Source organism: Malassezia vespertilionis, chromosome 1 (genome assembly GCF_029542925.1).
Source record: "Malassezia vespertilionis chromosome 1, complete sequence".
Classification (NCBI taxonomy): Eukaryota; Fungi; Basidiomycota; class Malasseziomycetes; order Malasseziales; family Malasseziaceae; genus Malassezia; species Malassezia vespertilionis.
The window spans coordinates 86,573-101,568 of record NC_079247.1 but is presented as its reverse complement, the minus strand read 5'-3'; the positions used below and the strand labels follow the sequence as shown (position 1 = coordinate 101,568).

At 51.6% G+C, this 14,996-nt stretch overlaps 9 protein-coding genes across 9 annotated transcripts; 3 read left to right on the top strand and 6 right to left on the bottom strand.

Annotated features, from left to right (window-relative positions):
• Positions 1-144: 144 nt before the first annotated feature.
• On the top strand, positions 145-3,095 carry FIG4 (phosphatidylinositol-3,5-bisphosphate 5-phosphatase; the record flags this gene model as incomplete). The annotated part of the gene is made up of 2 exons (XM_056204921.1): positions 145-152; positions 347-3,095. 2 exons carry the CDS (start codon positions 145-147, stop codon positions 3,093-3,095), a joined length of 2,757 nt encoding a protein of 918 aa, XP_056060896.1.
• A 102-nt stretch (positions 3,096-3,197) lies between these two features.
• On the top strand, positions 3,198-4,137 carry PRE2 (proteasome endopeptidase complex; the record flags this gene model as incomplete). The annotated part of the gene is made up of 2 exons (XM_056204920.1): positions 3,198-3,314; positions 3,445-4,137. 2 exons carry the CDS (start codon positions 3,198-3,200, stop codon positions 4,135-4,137), a joined length of 810 nt encoding a protein of 269 aa, XP_056060895.1.
• Positions 4,138-4,193: 56 nt separating this feature from the next.
• On the bottom strand, positions 4,194-5,117 carry MVES1_000057 (uncharacterized protein; the record flags this gene model as incomplete). The annotated part of the gene is made up of 1 exon (XM_056204919.1): positions 4,194-5,117. The coding sequence occupies one exon, from the start codon at positions 5,115-5,117 to the stop codon at positions 4,194-4,196; it is 924 nt and encodes a 307-aa protein (XP_056060894.1).
• A 90-nt stretch (positions 5,118-5,207) lies between these two features.
• Positions 5,208-6,329, top strand: HOM6 (homoserine dehydrogenase; the record flags this gene model as incomplete). The annotated part of the gene is made up of 1 exon (XM_056204918.1): positions 5,208-6,329. The coding sequence occupies one exon, from the start codon at positions 5,208-5,210 to the stop codon at positions 6,327-6,329; it is 1,122 nt and encodes a 373-aa protein (XP_056060893.1).
• Positions 6,330-6,417: 88 nt separating this feature from the next.
• Positions 6,418-7,155, bottom strand: MVES1_000055 (D-lactate dehydratase; the record flags this gene model as incomplete). The annotated part of the gene is made up of 1 exon (XM_056204917.1): positions 6,418-7,155. One exon carries the CDS (start codon positions 7,153-7,155, stop codon positions 6,418-6,420), a length of 738 nt encoding a protein of 245 aa, XP_056060892.1.
• Positions 7,156-7,337: 182 nt separating this feature from the next.
• Positions 7,338-8,915, bottom strand: ERG11 (sterol 14alpha-demethylase; the record flags this gene model as incomplete). Its single annotated transcript, XM_056204916.1, has 1 exon — positions 7,338-8,915. The coding sequence occupies one exon, from the start codon at positions 8,913-8,915 to the stop codon at positions 7,338-7,340; it is 1,578 nt and encodes a 525-aa protein (XP_056060891.1).
• Positions 8,916-9,301: 386 nt separating this feature from the next.
• Positions 9,302-9,964, bottom strand: MVES1_000053 (ADP-ribose diphosphatase; the record flags this gene model as incomplete). Its single annotated transcript, XM_056204915.1, has 1 exon — positions 9,302-9,964. One exon carries the CDS (start codon positions 9,962-9,964, stop codon positions 9,302-9,304), a length of 663 nt encoding a protein of 220 aa, XP_056060890.1.
• Positions 9,965-10,162: 198 nt separating this feature from the next.
• MVES1_000052 (uncharacterized protein) lies at positions 10,163-11,359 on the bottom strand (the record flags this gene model as incomplete). Its single annotated transcript, XM_056204914.1, has 1 exon — positions 10,163-11,359. The coding sequence occupies one exon, from the start codon at positions 11,357-11,359 to the stop codon at positions 10,163-10,165; it is 1,197 nt and encodes a 398-aa protein (XP_056060889.1).
• A 104-nt stretch (positions 11,360-11,463) lies between these two features.
• Positions 11,464-13,734, bottom strand: MVES1_000051 (uncharacterized protein; the record flags this gene model as incomplete). The annotated part of the gene is made up of 2 exons (XM_056204913.1): positions 11,464-12,661; positions 12,695-13,734. The coding sequence occupies 2 exons, from the start codon at positions 13,732-13,734 to the stop codon at positions 11,464-11,466; spliced, it is 2,238 nt and encodes a 745-aa protein (XP_056060888.1).
• Between the last annotated feature and the right edge of the window lie 1,262 nt (positions 13,735-14,996).

Below are 14,996 nucleotides of genomic sequence, written 5' to 3'. Positions count from 1 at the left end.
GTAATGATCAACGTGTATCCACGACGTTTGCACCCTCGCCGATGTATTCATCATCTCCCGATACGTTACGTAACGGCACCGCCCCTATGTCTTCGCATGCGCCCAGGCAAAGTATGCCCAACAATGGGATACCATTTGCTCGCGATGGTGATGTCACTACGACCCCGTCCGTCTCAAGTCCTTTTTCGTCAGAAATTTCCGAGTTGGCGTCTTCCTTGGCGCCAGATACATGCGGCGAGGAAATTGCAAGCACAAACAACGCTCTACACGTTTCTGCTAGCGGGTACCGGTACCTTCTACCAGACGATCCAGAAATTCCTTGTCTGACACACACTCCAGAATGGAGCAGATTCACGGGCGGTGAAGCAAAAGAGGCACCAGAGCTGCCGACAGTCGATGTCGAGCGGACAGTACCGCCAATTGCCGCGCTCAGCTCGTCGCATTCCGCAAAACAGGCGGGTCACTCAACGATGCTCAAGAAAGAAGAGAGTGGGACTGATATTTTCCCAGCACCGTCGTCGCATGAGGTTAATGTGCCCTGCGAAATGGATCCCAATGACGACACGTCTTGGTCACTTTGTGTGTCGACGGACAATGTTGAGTACAGCCGCGAAGAAATGGATAATTTGCTGGAGACTTTACGAGAAAATAACAAGAGTGTCGGCGGTCTCAAGCACAAAGGGCGCTACTTTGGTCTTGTTGGTTTTGTCCGATTCACGTCGGGATATCACATGGTCCTCATATCTCGACGCAGTGTTGTGGCGCTTTTGGGAGGCCACTATATATACCATTGCGATGAAACCAAGATGCTTCCGATATTTCACTATACACATCTATCCAATGTTCCAGGACGTACAAAAGCAAAGGAAAACGCCGAAGCTAACCTGCTGCATACATTCAGCCAGGTGGATCTGAGCAAGAATTTTTATTTCAGCTATACATACGACCTGACAAGTACGCTGCAAGTAAACATGACCGGGCCTTGCGTTAGCAGCGATGCGTTTAATGCTGGATCCTGGAACTACAACGAGAAATTTATCTGGAACTATTATCTTTTAATCCCAGCGTTTCGAGACTGTCGGCATACAGAAAGTCAAACTGATGCGCAGGAAGACACAGTACTTGAAGCAAAGCGCCAATGGGTTCTTCCCATGGTCCATGGATTTGCTGATCAAGCAAAACTAAGTGTCCTTGGCAGGGTCATTTATATCACGCTAATTGCTCGCCGTTCACGACATTTTGCCGGCGCACGGTTTCATAAGCGAGGTATTAATCCTCATGGTTACGTTGCCAATGATGTCGAGACAGAGCAAGTGGTAAATGAACCTATTACAAGTTCTTTCTTTGCACCAAATTATCGCAGTTGGGCGCCTCATCCACGCTACCGTGCGTCGCCGCGTTTCACCTCTTTTGTCATGGTCCGCGGCTCTATTCCTGTGTTTTGGACGCAGGATACATCCAACATGTCTCCACGACCACCTATTACGATTTCACATCCCGATCCTTACTATACCCCTGCGATGCAGCACTTTGATGTACTCTTTCGCGCATATGGAACGCCAGTTATTGTGCTAAACCTCGTCAAAAGCAAGGAGAGGCAGCCCCGTGAAAGCAAACTGTTGCAGACGTACACGGAATGTGTTCAACAGCTGAACCAATTTTTGCCGGGTAGCGACGACTTGAAGCGAAGCAGGAAGATACGGTACATTGCGTGGGATATGAGCCGCGCAAGCAAGAGCCAGGACCAGGACGTGATTGAGACACTGGAGACAATTGCGAAAAACACCATTGCTGCAACTGGCTATTTCCATTCGGGGCCGCTTCCCCAGCGACTTCAAGGGCAAAGTTCTCCAGGCACCAACATTCTCTTGCAGCACGGCATAACGCGCGTAAATTGTGTGGACTGTCTTGATAGGACCAATGCAGCGCAGTTTGTCATTGGAAAAGAAGCACTCGCACAACAACTTCACGCTCTGGGGCTGTTAGAGCATTCAAGTTTATCTTTTGACTCCGAGATGACTCGTATGCTCACAGAAATGTACCACGACTTGGGCGATACGATTGCGCTCCAATACGGCGGCTCGGCATTGGCACATAAGACCGATACCTACCGTAAAATAAATCGATGGACATCCCATTCGCGCGATATGGTGGAAGGACTGAGGCGGTACTATGCAAACTCGTTTGCCGATGCGGACAAACAAGCGGCCATTGACCTGTTCCTTGGCCAGGAACAGTATGGCCAGGAGGAGATGCCTGTGATCGCACGGTGGGATATACAATCTTTTAAAGCGACGGAAGAGGCCCTTGTGCAAGACGAAAATATGGAACGCCACGAAACGTACATGCGCGCTTTTGCGAATGCAAACGACCAATTCTGGGATCTGTACTATCGTCCGTCGTTGTTTACAGATCTGCAGCGCCACCATGCGTTCAAAATGACAGCCGTACTGCAGCAACTTTCCATCTTCCCGGGCTTTGCGTACCCATCGCTAAACACCGAGGCATCACTTATGGTCGATCCTACACCCTCGACGCCGCCATCGGTCCAAGCGACTGACCATCTAGCAAAGCGGACCTCGCTGTTGGGCGACATGCAGCGCTGGATGCGGCCCGCGGAGAACCCTAGCAACAAGAGCACTACTACACAGCAGCATAGTGCATCAGTGGATTGCTCACAGGAAGCAAGTGCACAACGCACAGTTTCGCCGGCTTGGACGGATGCAGCATCCACCATGGGAGCGTTGCTCGATCGTATACTGCATCCCGTGATTTCGAAGCAAGAACAGCGCGAGTACTTTGCTTATGCAACACAGTTCAAACAGTTCTCGTTTGGACAGGTACATCGTGCTACGGGTGCTGATTTACACGTGTACGATACGTTTACTAGTTTGTCTTCTACGCCAATGCAGCTGCAAGGAAACTATGAGCCGAACCGCGCTGACCCTACACTGCTGAACTACATGCGATTTGGCCAAGCGGCCCGAAATTTGTCACACGGTTCGCATCGTGGCACGCCGCCTCCCGATCCACCCTCCATGGACGCCAAAGTCCGTACCTTTGCCGCTTGGCTTCACGCGATGCCTGCGCGCTAAGTTTATATAGATCGGGCATATTACATATCGGGTACCTAGTAGGCTGTGACCGATCACGCATTGGCTTGCGCGGCACAGCGCCGCTGTTTCCACCGAACAGCCATGAACGCGGTACTGTCTCAGTTTTCGCGAAGCGATGCTGTGCGCAATGTAAAGGATATGCGTCAGGAGAATGAGCTGGCATTAGGTGCGGCAGAATTTACCGTGCCGGGCACGGACGTACGTGCACCGCAACCACTGACATCAGCCTTCACGCTTCCTTGCGCAATTCACCGACGTGGACTCTACCAACGAGAACGCGCGCATTCGTCTTCACCACGGTACAACTACACTTGCTTTTCGCTATAAGGACGGTGTTGTCGTCGCTGTTGATTCGCGTGCGTCTGCAGGATCGTACATTGCCTCTGGCAGCGTGAAAAAGGTGATTGAAATCAACCCGTACCTGCTTGGCACGATGGCTGGCGGTGCTGCAGATTGCCAGTACTGGGAAACGTATCTTGGTCATCAATGCCGCCTGTACGAGCTGCGAAACAAGGAGCGCATTTCTGTTGCGGCGGCGTCCAAGATATTGAGCAATCTCGTATACTCGTACAAGGGTATGGGCCTGAGTATGGGAACGATGATTTGCGGTTGGGACAGAACGGGTCCATCAATTTTTTATGTCGACTCCGATGGCTCACGCATGAAGGGAGATATTTTTTCGGTTGGGTCCGGCTCCACGTTCGCCTACGGCGTCCTGGACCAGGGGTACCACTGGGACCTTTCTACTGAAGAGGCACTGGATCTTGGGCGCCGGAGTATCTATGCTGCGACACACCGTGATGCGTATTCTGGTAACACGGTCAACCTTTACCACATCAACCGTGACGGCTGGGAGTTTATCGCCAACTACGATGCCATGTCCCTGCACTACAACGGTGTGCCTGACGAGGTTCCGCATGCACCGAGCGGGGGCTACGGCTATAATGTACGTGTCGCGGGTCTTTCCTCGAAGGCGGGCAATGCGGACGCCCATGATACCGTCATGGCTAGCAGCGCATAGCTTGCATAGCGCGATCGATTGCTTGTTATATACATTGCGTCATTTACTATATGGATTCACGCGCGGTGTGCGCTTGCGGACAACGATTCGTAGCTGTCCGCGTGCATTTCGCCGTACTCGGGCTGTACCGACATGCTCGCGCCGTCATCGAGATCTTCCTTGCCGCTTGCAAATGACGCTGCTGGGTGAACGCTGTCGCTACGGCCACCATAGACGTCGGCCATCGGGTTCGCCTTCATTTCAATCGCCACGTCATCCGCTATGCTTGGTCGTACACTTCCCATGGCGCACCCCTGCTCTACATCCCAATCGTCACGAGCATTGTCAGAGAGCGGTGCATTCGTCGCCCCAGGGACCGCACTTTCGACTTTGGCGAGATAACGCGAGCAGATCATGGAGTATAAAATACAAAATAAAATCACAATCACAAGCCACGCAATATTCCACGCCGCGTCCGAGTCCCAATCGGCCGTGCACGAATCTTTGGTGGACATCTCTGTACGGAATTCAGCCAGTGCGCTACTGCCCGCAGAATTGACGCAATGCGCAATTATCTCATCCTTGTTCGAATATATGTTGGTCAGAGAAATGGACTGCGCGGCAGATGCCATTCCAGTGCTCAAAAAAATTACTCGCACAGCAATGCGCAGTCCTTTTAAATTCGTCAGCACTCCCATCGTGAACGTCAGCGTTTGGATGATGGCGACAGCTGTAAACAGTGCGGCAGACACGGCCAGCAGTATCTTTGCATTCTCGCCCATATCTGCCATGTCACGCCAGTGAATCGCGGCGAGAAACACTGCCACAATTGCGCTCACCAGCGCGAAAGCAAGGAACGCGGGGCGAAGCGAGTTGTGAAAAAACCACCGCACAGAATCACTGTACGAAGGAGGTGCACCATTAGGGCTCCTGTAATTGTAACTCCAGCCCGCAGGTCCCCGCGTAGGCTGCCTCGTGTACGCCGGCAGATCCTCGCTCATGGTCGAATTGTGCCAAGCCAACGAGCAGCCGCGCATGACATGCGCACGTGACGGAACAGTGCCGGTCCGCCATGCATTCTCATTTCCACCATGTCGGGTATTGACGTCGCGATCATTGGCGTGGGACTTGTCGGCTCCGCTGTCATTGCACAGCTTGGTACTGCGGCTTCTGCTGCGTCCATGCGTGTTGTTGCGCTGCAAAACTCGAAGAAAGCACTTCTCGCCAAGCCGGGCCAGCAGCTTGCGCTGAGCGGATGGAAAGATGCACTTGCTGCGTCGTCTGCGAATGCTTTTGCGTTGGATGAGTTGGTCAAGCATCTTGAGGCGCTGCGAGACTCGAACAAGCGCCATATTGCTGTAGTGGATAACACGTCCGATCAAAGCGTCGCGCAGTTTTACCCCTCGTTCCTCAAGGCCGGCTTCAGCGTCGTGACACCGAACAAGAAGGCTTTCTCTGGCTCGCTTGATCTGCATCTTGCTATTCAACAAAATGTTGCACACGGTGTGTCATCTACTAGAGGGCCTCTGGTGTACCAGGAGAGCACTGTTGGTGCAGGGCTTCCTATTATTAGCACGCTTCAGGACCTTGTCATGACCGGCGATGAAGTCAAATGCATCGAGGGTGTTTTGAGTGGTACAATGAGCTACATATTTAATGAGTTTAGTCCTCCCGGTGGTGGCACGCGCAAGTTTTCCGAGGTTGTCGCGGTGGCCCGCGAAAATGGGTACACGGAGCCGCACCCCGCAGACGACTTGTCTGGCTCTGACGTGGCGAGGAAACTTACAATCCTTTCGCGTTTAATTCCCGCTCTGTCAGAAGCGCTTCCAGAGGGCTTCAGCTCTGTTCCTACGCAGTCACTTACGCCGGAACCACTTCTGGACGAGAAGAACGCCGATGTGTATGTCAAGCGTCTTGCCGAGTTCGACCAGCATTTCGACGAATTGCGCGCCAAAGCACAAGCGCACAACTCCGTATTGCGCTACGTCGGTGTGATTGATGTGCCGTCTAAGACGATCAAGGCTAGCTTGGAGACGTACCCTGCAACGCATGCGTTTGCCACTTCGCTGGGTGGCTCTGACAACATTATGTCATTCAGCTCCAGCCGCTACAACAACCGTCCTTTGATTGTCCAGGGCTCTGGTGCAGGTGCCGATGTTACGGCTATGGGTGTCGTTGCAGACTTGCTCCGCGTCGCAGAGCGCCGTGCATAAGCGTATAGAATAAAATACAAAAAAAAAAAAAAAAAAAAAACAATTTCGGCGCTACTAAGGTGCAATTCTGATCCTAATAAAATACGGCTTAAGCGCTTTGGTGGTTGGGGAGCGCATCAAAAGCCTTTACAATGGCCTCTCCAATGGCTGCACCGCTCTGTGGGTTGGCACCAGTGACAAGACGCCCATCAGTGTGGGTGAACGACGCCCACGGACCAGGAGGAGCGACGTACTTGGCACCGCAAGACGCAGCACTCGATTCAATGGTCGGGCGGTTCCAGCTCTTGATAGTTTCAAGCACACCTTCCTCTTCCTCGCCCTGGGTGGTAAAGCCAGTGACTTCTCGGCCCTTGATAATGCAGTTGCCGTTCTTGTCCTTGATGCCAGGGAAAATGGCGCCGCCGTGGCAGACGGCAGAGACAATACCACCGTCATCCCAGATCTCACCAGCAATTTTCTGAAGACCCTTGTCCTCGGGGTAGTCAATCAACGCGGCGTGACCGGCAGACGCGAAAAAGATGCCGTACTTCTTCGGGTCGACGTCGCTCGGCTTAAGCAAGTTGTCAAGCTTGTGGCGGAACTCGGAATTACGATCGTTGTAAATGGCAAGCTCATCAGGCTTGATCCATGGCTCCGTCAGCGAGAGCTGGTCAGCAGAAAACTTGCCATCTTCGGAGATGAGATCGACTTCAAAGTTCGCCTTGCGAAGGATCTCAAATGGATGCAGAGCCTCGGTCACAAAAAGACCGGTCTCACCGCCATCGGGGTAGAGCTTGGCCTTGGCACAGGTGACAGCAATAAGAGCACGCCGAGGGACAGTAGTCATTGTAGAATAAAAACTTCGGGTAGATCGGTGACGGACGAGGCGGGGTCTCGCTTTTATATGCGCCAGGCGTCCCGTGCCTGCACTTTATTAAAATGAAATCATTACCCAAGGATTCCGACAGCGCTTGGACCAGATACATGTTAATTAAGCCAGCGCACAGCAAAATTGTATAAATTACAGGGCTACGAACGCAATGTAAAGACGAGATTCGCGGGAGACTTGGGGAGCACCACCATAGAGGTGTAATCCGGCGCGGGAAAGCCATGTCCGTCCAAGCGCCAATCAAAGTTGCGTACAAACATGGAGACAATGGTGCCAAGCTGTAAATACGCAAACTGCTCGCCAATGCAGCGATGCCGGCCAGCGCCAAATGGAAGGTAGGGGCTGCCTGAGCCAGTGCTCACCATACCCCAGCCATAGTCTTCCTGCTCGCCGTCTCCCTGCTCAGAATTTTTTCCACTGCTCATCCAGCGGTTAGGGTTAAACACGTCAGAGTCCTCCCAAAGGCAGGGGTCGACCTGAGAAACACCGGGCGCGGCAACAACATAGTGGCCCTTGGGAATCACAAACGACGCACTCTCATTCGCTTTTCCTTTTGCAGTTTTGGGAGTGGAAAGCGCTGCTGGTACTGGGATATCCGACTTGACCTTGCGCATGATCGAATGGATCGGCGGGTGCAAACGCAGCGTCTCGCGGATCACTGCATCCATCACAGGCAGCTGTGATTTCTGAATGTCGTAGTCAAGGGGCCGGAATGTGCCGTTAGGCTCGCCGTACACACGCTTCTGCTCTTCGTACAGCTCCTGTATATACTCAGGGCGTTGTCCAAGTCGGAGTAAAGCCCAGCTGCCGGTTGCACTACTCGTGTGCTGGCCAGCCATGAGCAGAGCGATCATCATGTGCGCAATCTCAATGTCGGTGATACCACGACCGTCCTTGTATGACTGCTCCATCAATGCGCGAATCATATCGTGTCCCGCATCTTCAGTGTCCGCCTCGCGACGTTTCTTAATGATTCCCTGGTAAAATGCGCTCATTTGGCGCTGCGCGCGGTCGCGGCGGAAATTGTTTGGGAGCGGAAGGTTAGGAATTACAAAATTGATGGGAGTAAATCCGGAATCGAGGTCGTGGTAAAGACCAGCAAAACTTTTATTCAGATTATCACGCACCTCTTTGCCCTGCAATGTGCGGCTTGCTGTAAGAATGGTAATCTCGCTCATCGCCTTGAAAATATCGACCGTGACAGACTTAGCACCAAGCTGCAAAGGGGCAAACGTGGAGTCTTTCTTTACGAATTCGTTCACCTCGTCAACGATTTGCGGGACATACGCGCGGAAGTTTGCGGTGGAAAGACCGGCCTTGACAAAGCGCTTTTGCTCCATAAGCACGGCGTTGGGCACATCGTACACTACCTCTTTGCCAAACACAGGCGTTGTAAGTGAAGTGTACGCCTCCTCAGCAGAGACCTGGTTGAGACGGCCATTAAACACCAAGTTGGAACCTTTGGTACCCAACGCGACAGTCACTTGACGTCCAAAGAGAATAAAGGTAAAAACGTCGCCATACTTTTCACGACAGTCAAAGAAAAACTTGTAAGGATCGATACCATACGTCACTGCTGATCCAATAACTGGAAACCAGTGAAACACAACAGGCGGGAGCGATCGATTGCGGGGGAGCAACAGTTGCGACAAGACGTTCAGCACAACAATGACCGCAATGCCGACAACAAAGAGGCCCGTCATTCGCATCCAAGTCATTGATTCCCACACACTGTCAGCTCCGAACAGATACGGGAACTCAATAGACATATTGAGGAGGTAAATTTGCACTTTGCGCAGATGAGCTGTGGACTAGAGCGACGATGCCTAATGGCGTGGTATTGGCAAAATGTGCTCTTCTAACGCGTTTTTTTTTATTGGACAACAAATTATTTCCGAAAGAGCCTACGCACCTTCCACGCGACGTCTGCTTGCTGGGGGTCATGCAAAGTGATACGTTTGCCGGATTGGCGTGGTACAACGTGCAAGGTCTATAGCAAATGCGTTCCACAGACGAAATGCGTTAATTACTAGTATTGGAACAAGTCGAGCTTTCAGTAGAGATACAAAAAGTAAGATGCTGTTCCAGCACCATCAAATCCCACTCATCTCGTAGCGTAGTTGAGGCCGATATCAATCCCAGCCGCCATATGAGCAAGACGGGCATCAACTCCATAGCCTTTTTTAACAAACGCTTCCAGCTCACTGCCGAGAGAGCGCAGCGGTACCAGATAACGCTCGATAAATTCGCCTTCATCAGGATTTGCGATAGGATCAGGTGCGTCTTTGGAGAGATCGACCTCCATCGTGCACATCCTCATGTTTGCACCAGTCAGGCCAGGGTCATTATACATGATGGAGCTCATCGATGCCACATGCATGGAAGTGCCAGGATTATCGGACCGGTATCCCGTCTCCTCATGAAGCTCACGGAACGCCGCACGCAGTACACCATCATCGCCTACTTCGCCTTTGTCGACAAGGCCGGCCGGTAACTCAATCATTGTCTTTTCCGCGGGCGGCCGGAATTGACGAACGAGAAGGACATGTGGCTCAGTGCCCGGCCGCTTCACAATCGCAAGAATTGCCACAGCATCAACCTGGCCTTTGCGTGTCTTGCGATCGGCGCACTCCCAGACCCGGTGTTTTCCTGAGGGATCCACCCATCGAATTGCATGAAGGCCAATCCATTTTGACTGATCGTTGTGTAGCGGTTCTTTTGTTTCCACCTTGGCTTTGTCTAAATCGACGTTTGCACTCTTCACCATTGTTATAGATCGGGTGAAAGTACAGGTAGGATACTTCAGTTTAAAAAATAATTGTACGTTGAAAACTGTAAGATTACGACACGTCGGAATTATTACGGAAGAAAGAAGACGTCGTTGCTGCATGTCGGGTACGCCTGCCATGCTCGGACCGCTGCCCCACGCAACTAAAAAGGTGGAGGCTTAGCTGGATGGGCAAGTCTATTGGCCCAGGGTTCCAAAAACGTCGCCGTAGGAAGATTTTGCCTGCGACGGCACCCCAGGTGCCCAAGTGTCCCAATTGTCCACAATTTCGTTCACAATAGCGTTGCCAACAATGAACAAATTCTCGAAAGCGGGAGCAGCAAGCTCGGTCGTATTATTTTGCTGTTGAAACGCATCGTAGTCCGCCATGCCGGGCGGCGCACGATCAAAGTTGCTTGCTGTACGAAACAAAATGGCGCGACCATAGTCAACAATGCCAGCTTTGGTGCCACGCACAAGCACTTCGAGAACAGCATTGTCTTCTTGTGCGGAAACGGCATACGATCCGGTATGGTTGGTCATGACGCCAGTAAAGTTGGCGGCCATTTGGCCCATGAGCTCGCCAGTAAAGTAGAGATCGCTGGTGAGGACGTCACCTTGAAAAACAGCGGGAGGACCCGTGGCCGCTTGAGTAAGGTACGGCTTGCGGAAATCGGCGGCAGCGTTGCTGTCATTAAGAGTCAAGTTCTGTGCAATACCCTGAGCCTTGTCTTGCAGCGCCGAGTTAAGTTCAAACACTTCGGTGCCATAAAACTGAGTGGGGTACACACCGGGAGTTTTGGTACCATAGCTCCAGTATGAATAGTTCCAGTCCTGAGGCATAGAGCGCGGGTCAATACCATACTGAAGACCAAATTGTATTGCGTAGCGGGGAAAAGCAGCGCTGCCAATCGTGCCTGCGTCAGGGTTGATACCAGCAATACCATTGACCAAAAAGTACGATTGCGAAAGGTTAAAGATTGGGTTTAGCATAAAAGCAGACATCGAAGACGCCGCGTTAATCTCGCCCTCACCGGTAGTAAACAAGCAAATATGTCCCTCTTCATTGCAGCTCACAGTGGGGTAACGAGGGCTCATACCCGGCAAGTCCATGTGTTGCGTGAAATTTGACTTCGATTCCCATACGTCGCGCTCGGGTTGGAACGCGGTAACAACAACGATACGCGGCGTAAGCATCTTTTGGGGTGTAGAATCAGACGAAGACGCGTTGACTGGGGGCGAAGGCGCACTATCCGCAAGCGGAGACGCGCTTGGCGAAGGGGTGCCAGCCAGAGCCGAAGAGGCATCAGTAGGTGACGATGTCGAAGGGACTTCCTGTGCAAGAGCGAAAACAAGCTCGCAAATGAGCGCAAAGAAAAAGAAACCAAGCTTCATGGTGAAATGGGAACGGGGAACGCGAGGGGCGGCTGCGCACGCCAACGCAAGCAGCACGCCTCCATCTTAGTTTAACGCACTCGTTCTCCACATTCTGGATGCGTCTACTCCACTTCTAAATAATGGTATGCAAAGTGTGGAAAGTTGCCCAACGCCTTGTTCGGCGCGTCGGTGGTTTGCGCAGTGTCTGATTCGTTGTCATCTGAGTGAGATGCCAAGATTTCGTGTAGTTTTATAGAGACGCGCTCTGCACTCTCTCGCATTCCTCCAAGGTTGAAACCAGCAGCACCAATTTGGAGGGACGAGTAAGGACCGACACAAAAGAAGGGTAGTTCGCCGTACTGAAGATCTTCATCAAGGACCGGCAGGCCATTTTCTTCATATACTTTTGCCTTTTCAGCTATTTTGCGCATAAACGGCAGCGTGTTAAACCCAAGCTTGGTCCCTGTACAAGATACAATGTAGTCTGCCTGAACATCGGCGAATGTTCCGGGCTGCTGCTTATTGTTCATAAACCGCGTGTCGGGAGTGACATTGTCTTTTCGGTGCAAGATCAAATCCCACATGGCGTCTTGTTCCCTCCATATGGCTTGACTCACTTCCGTGTGGGTACGAATTTCCACCTTGCCTTCGCGCGCAAGACGAAGAAGAAGTTTAATATAGGGAAGTGGTATACTGCCCCCATTCCGAGCACTGTGTATAATATCCATTCGCATTTTTGGATCATCGGTTTGCCAAAATTGCATCTTGGACAAGTTTGAGTACTTCCCGACCCATTCAAGACCAAAATCAAATGCTTTCATCTTCATAAAACCACGCATAAGGAGAATAACCTTAGAGATGCCACGACGCACAGCCAATGCGCATATTTGTGCAGAAGTCAGGCCCCCGCCCACCACTACAACCGTGATTTGCTTTCCGTGCTGCATGCTTCTCTTGATTGCGGCCGAAGGGAATTCAAAACCACGCGTACAAATAGCGCTTGAATGTGCCCAGCCGGTACCATGAGTAGGTATGCGGACGTATGGGTCTTCTGTCCCAACAGTTGCGTCCTTGTTTTCCATCTGAGACTCTTTCATTGATGTACGGTCGTCGCCATCCGCGAGCGATAAATCGCACATCATGTCTTCCATATATGGCTCCGGAGCTTCCGAATCATCACTCGAGCTTGCAAGGTCCGAGTCGCTACAAGCACCAAATTCGGCTTCCTCGTCAGAATCCAAGTGCGAGTCTGTGCAGTTTTCGTCGCACATTTTTGCTGAAGCTGTGGGGGGATGAAGAAGCCATTTTGGTACAGCGGCTCTATTCCCCGTACCGACTGCACTTACAACGCACTTCGCACCCACTTGGCAACCATCGCAAGTACGAGCAAGGAATCCATATTTTTCTTCCTCGCCATCGGCCGTGATTACCGAAAGGCTACCGTAGTCAACTTCAGAGACTTCGGCTTGCAAGAGTTCCACCTTGCGGGAAGTGGTATTTGCTTCCCTTTCTTGCTCCTCTAAACGGGTTTTGAGTGTCACCACAGATCCGTCCTCTGCACGGCTTGGCTCCAAACCATATTCTTTGACCGTTTGTTGAATAAAGTCCCAAAACAGTCTTGTTCCAGGGCTGTGAAAGTCACGACGGTCGCGCTCATTTACGGCTGGTCCAAGACTGGTTTGGAGCTGCGAAAACTTGCGCAAGCGCGACTGCTTTTTCTTGTGCTTGCTAGCCTCCTTTCCAACAACTCCAGGAATCTCCAAAAGCTCTGGCTCTCTGGATGTGACATGTGTATTTACAGAAACATCCCTGGTCTTTTTCCTTGTGCGACCATTGGCATCCGGCTCGTACAAGTGCGTGTAAGGCGCAATGGAAGCACGATTTTCTTTCACAGCATACTCTAGCAATCCATCCAAGTCGGAAGGATCAGGATGGAAAAACATTGGAGAACGCAAATAGGGAATTTCTAGGTTTGTAAAGTTCTGATTCCATTGGCCCATCCACCCATCACCGAGCTTGTCAAGAATGAGAATCGTAAATGGTGCTTCACGCACAGGACGCTTACTATGGTCCATGTGTGTGAGGGCCTTCTCTGCCCCACGGCCTGTGCAAGCAGTCTTGTACCCAGGGGCAGCTACAGTATTATTCTTGCGGCGCTGCAGCCAGTGCAAAAACTCACGCTCTTCTTCCAGGTAGATGGCAGCAGGACGCGATTCAAGAATGCGCGTAACTAAAGAAAGTGCCGCAGGACCTGCTCCAATTACAATAACGTCAAAAAATGCGTTCTGTGGGATCGACGCTTGTACACCATCGATGAGAATTGGCTCTGTTGGTATTGGCCCCTCGCATTTTTGGCGCAGATCAGTCGTGCGGCGACGCGGATTCAATCCCATAGAACAAAACAGGTTGTTTCCATCCTAAATTCACACGCATTTTATACAATACTCGGAAATTTACTGCGTACGCACGAGCCTGACACCGTTCTGGTCAAGGCTGGCACAGCGCAACCGTAAGGGTGCCCTGAACGCACGGCCCAACGTGGCCTGTTGAATGTGCTGACTAGCCTATACGTAAGCACTTCGACTCCGTAATACCTCGCGTGAAAAAAGTGCGACGGTTGCGTAATCACTCGTGACCATTGCTACAACAGGGAATGGATGAGAGGAGGCAGCCTAAACGCGTTGCCGTAATTGGGTCAGGGCTAGCAGGTCTTACAGTCGCATATTTGTTATCATCTTCAGAAGCGCAAGATGGTAGGCGCCTAGATGTGGAAATCTTGGAGAGAAACGACGCGCTTGGGATGGATTCGCAGAGCATCCACGTCGTGCGCGGGAATAAACAATTGCGAGTGGATGTGCCGATGCGTGCATTTTCTGCGGGGTATTACCCAGAGCTTACACAAATGTACCGTTTCCTGAGAGTTCGGTTCCAAAATGCCAACTTTTCATTTTCGTTTGCAAGGAGCACGGAAGTGACGGAAGAGAGTTCCCGGCTACACGGGCCCGAGCCGCTGTTGGTGTACCGTGGAGCTTCTGCACAGTATGCGCTGCGCATTTTTCCAAGGCCATCATCACTTTGGGGGTACGTGCGTATGTATACTGCCGTTTTAATTGCGTCTGCCTCCTATCTCCTTCTTGTGCTCTCCGCATTGTACCATACTTACGCTGGACACACAAGAGATTCGAGACACGCACTTGCAGACATGACTTTCGATCAATGGTGTAAGCGGAAGTGGATTAATGAGCGGTTCCTCACCGAGCTGCTCCTCCCTCTGCTTAGTGCAATCATGACTGCGGATGTCCATGCTGTACAAAACATGCCGGCCGCTGACACACTGGACTACATTGCAAACACATTTTTGTACCAGCACTACACAGTTCAAGATGGTGTATCGCATGTTGTCTCTGCTCTCACGCGACATATATCCGAAGAAAAAATTCATCTAGGCGTGAACATTACCGATGTGTTACCTAGCTCACCACACCAAATCTTACTGCGCGCCGTGGACCAGCACGATAACCAGCTTGAACTTGCGCCATACGACCATGTCGTTTTTGCCACTCCCACTCCGCAAAGTGCACAATTTTTGCAACAATATGCACGGCATTCCGAACACCTCAATGCCAACCTTGCCCTTCGCTGCAAGCAAATGGCT